At 36.5% G+C, this 3,568-nt stretch overlaps 1 protein-coding gene across 1 annotated transcript; it reads left to right on the top strand.

The window, feature by feature from the left end:
• The first annotated feature begins 1,575 nt into the window (after positions 1-1,575).
• LOC131650229 (argininosuccinate synthase, chloroplastic-like) lies at positions 1,576-3,299 on the top strand. Its single transcript, XM_058919948.1, has 7 exons — positions 1,576-1,633; positions 1,805-1,857; positions 1,992-2,031; positions 2,302-2,443; positions 2,548-2,596; positions 2,677-2,713; positions 2,767-3,299. Exons 1-7 carry the CDS (start codon positions 1,576-1,578, stop codon positions 3,297-3,299), a joined length of 912 nt encoding a protein of 303 aa, XP_058775931.1.
• The last annotated feature ends 269 nt before the right edge of the window (positions 3,300-3,568 follow it).

Raw genomic sequence — 3,568 nt, 5'->3', positions numbered from 1 at the left:
CAACAAAAACATCAAAAAAAAAGAAGGGGAAAGAGGTGAAACCAACGAAAAGGAGGTCAAGTGAGAGAATTAAGATCAACTAGCTTAAAAAACCAAAACCATTCACAGGGCCTATGTCTCTGTCAGATGAAGAGGGTGGCACTTTGACACAAGAGGGTAGTGGTTCTCAACGTGCAAAGAAGAAACTTAGGAAGTAGTTTATTATGTTGAAAACTTTAAGTTTAATTTATGTATTTTTGTGTAATTTCTATTTTTGGAATGACTTATGGCCTTGTGAAATGATGACTTCTACATTTTGTGTAAGGCTTATGCCCTTGTGTTTTTGAATTATGCCTTATGTTATGTCAATTATGGCTTAATTTTTGCCTTATATAATTGCAAGCTTACTGTCATTGTGTATCAAAGCTAAGCATAGCTTAATCCAGCAAAAGGGAAACACAGTAAAGTAATACCAACAAATTGCATATATTAACTCAACATTGTACATAATCTAACAAAGCTAAGCATACATCGTACACAATCCAACAAAAACCAACACATTACAATAATGTCAATAAATTGCACCAATTCCTAATACTACACTAATGTTACATATACTTGTACACCACTGCCAACAAAATCAAACACAACCATAATGCCAATTTCAATAGGAAATTTTTCTTCTGCATAATAGCAATCTTCATCTTGGCTTTTTTTAGTTTTTTTCTGTCATTTCAAACTTCACCATTGCCACCTCACATTTTTTACATTCACCAATTTCATTCTTTAAGCATTAAGAATTGGTGTGAGCAACTTCATCATCCCAAATAAACAAGTCACATCAATTCCCCAACTGCAAAAAGGATCAAATTAATGGTATAACAGATGTTTCCCATAAATAGATGTATATCGTGAAAATTCTTATCTCATCGTTACGACATTTCCAATTTTTTCTATTCCTGTTTTGTACAGTCTTCGAGACCCACATCTTCATTGGACGACGACAGCCACACCTGAGAACGCTTGAAATCTCGTTCGAATTGCTACTTCCACCACTGTAACTTGGACTCAATTGTCTCGACGACAACAATATGATGCAATAATCAAGGGTTGATAGAAAATGAAGTTTTGGAATGAGGGGATCGCCGCTTGAATGAGGAAGAAGAAGATTGTCTCGCCCTAAATGTTAAGGGATTTAAAACGACTCATATAACTAATACCCTAGCTTTTTCGAGGGGTGAAATGAGAAATATAAAATCCTATGTGTCAAGCCACTACACAGTCAGCACACATATAATGTTCACGTGGGCCAAATTTCTTACAATATTTGCAAAAAAAATGGATCAGGGTCTTTGGCACTAGAATCTCTATTTGTCGAGGTCTGCACCAATTTTTTTTCTTAAGAGGGAAACACACAAACACGCTAGTATGGCAGAGGTTAAAAGGTATTTAACCCTTTTCTTGGTCATTGTGTATTTGGGATCGTTTGGTCATTTCCGGAAGTTGAAGTTTTGAAACCCTTAAACCTGTAACACAGCTAGTTACATATTCGATCATAGCAACGTTGAGTTGTTCTTGCACTTGTTCACTTCAACAATGGCTCATTTGAAAGCACTTCCTTCGAATCCATGCGCCACCACTACTACTGCACCAGGTTCTACTTTCTTTTCATTTCATTTTCTTTCAGAAATGCTACTCAACCATCACAATTTCAAAACTCCACTTTATGAATCCTAATAACAATTTACAATGACCCTTTATTGATTTTTCATTAGAATTTCGTTATCTCATTCTCATCTTGGCTTCCTTGATCTTTTACTTGCAGAACACATTCTGTTTAATCAGTTCGAAAAGGCAAACTCATGTTCATTCAAAGAGGTGATTTTAAAAATTCAAACGTTAATCCGTTGAGTTTATGAGTATATGTTTTTTACTTCATATTTTAAGACCCTTTTTTGTTTATATATCTCTGTGTTTGTTGATCTTATTTTGGGCTTTTCTAATATGTGTAGTTGAAACCAATAACTAATGTTAGTGCTTATAGACTTCAAGGTGAGATTACTTTATATCAAGATTCATTGGAAATTGTTATGTGGTTGATATTGACTTCAAGGTGAATCCATTATTAGGGTTGCGGTTTAGGTTTACGGTGAATATTTTATTGCAGCATAATGCATGTCTAAATTGCGGTTAGGATGCTGCTGCAGTGACCATGAATTCAGTTGAGGCACTGTGTCTTCACTGGTTCATTATGCTGAGCAGATGCTGTTTGATATTCAAGTTTAATGTTTGTAATGCTATTGAAGTTGTCATGATACGCAGTTGTAAATGCTGCATCGCATATTGATACAACTGTGGAAGTTTCTGAAGCCAAGAGAGGTAGCGGTCTGCGTGGAAAATTGAACCAGGTTGTGCTGGCTTATAGTGGTGGCTTAGACACATCAGTCATTGTTCCATGGTTGAGGTATATTCCTTGTTCATTTTTACATTTTTCTACTAGGTTTCTATCACAAGTTCACGATCCTCTTTCTTGTTATATTATCTTATCAATTGATCTTGATGTTGCAGAGAGAATTATGGTTGTGATGTTGCTTGCTTCACTGCTGATGTTGGCCAAGTACATTTTGACTTTTAGAATTCATTTTTTGTAATCAAGATTATTGTTGTCTAAATTGTTTATTGATGAGGTGTTTTAAGATTGTAAAAATTCGGCTGAGAGAGTTTGGCTTACTCAGTAACTCAGTTTGTTATTGATGTGCTGCATGTTCAATAACATTAATTTCATAGAGTCAGGACTTCCTATTTCACTCAATGGGAAGACGCTTTCGCCAGCATCTTTACTCACTGAGCTCAATGAGATAGGTGGGCGACATGGAATTGGTCGCATAGACATGGTTGAGAATCGGCTTGTAGGCATGAAGAGCCGCGGAGTCTATGAAATTCCTGGTGGTACTATCCTTTTCGCTGCAGCACGGGAGATGGAGTTTTTGACACTTGACCGAGAAACAATACAGGTCAAAGATTCATTAGCCCTTAAATATGCAGAGTTGATCTACGCTGGAAGATGGTTTGATCCACTTCGCGAGTCCATGGACGCATTTATGCAGAAGATTACAGAGACCACAACAGGTTCTGTGACTTTGAAATTGTACAAAGGTTCTGTTACTGTAACAGGTAGGAAGAGTCCCTTCAGCCTGTATAGAAAAGATATCTTGTCGTTTGAGAGTAGTGAGATATATGATCAAGCTGATGCTGCTGGTTTTATCAGGCTTTATGGTCTTCCGATGAGAGTCTGGGCAATGCTTGAGCAGGACGTTTAATTTAGCTGTTGATTTCATTTCAAATCATGTATTTGATTGCAATAAAAAGGTTATGAATTAATTGTCTTTTATCGGTTATTTCCGTTTTGGTTATTTAGGAATTTGATTGTAACTAGAGAGAAGTTTCAATTGTTAGTGGATCACCTCAACTCTAATAGAATGTGTAGCAACCTGCCCTAAAAATTAGACTTTTAGAGTCGCCACCTATTCTGAAGGGCGAATAGGAAACCCTACTGTGACGGTAAAAATGTGACTCGACGCGCTTTCGC

The sequence above is a fragment of the Vicia villosa genome, linkage group LG2 (assembly GCF_029867415.1).
Source record: "Vicia villosa cultivar HV-30 ecotype Madison, WI linkage group LG2, Vvil1.0, whole genome shotgun sequence".
In the NCBI taxonomy this organism is placed as follows: Eukaryota; Viridiplantae; Streptophyta; class Magnoliopsida; order Fabales; family Fabaceae; genus Vicia; species Vicia villosa.
The sequence above is the reverse complement of the archived record's forward strand: the minus strand, read 5'-3'. Positions and strand labels throughout refer to the sequence as shown.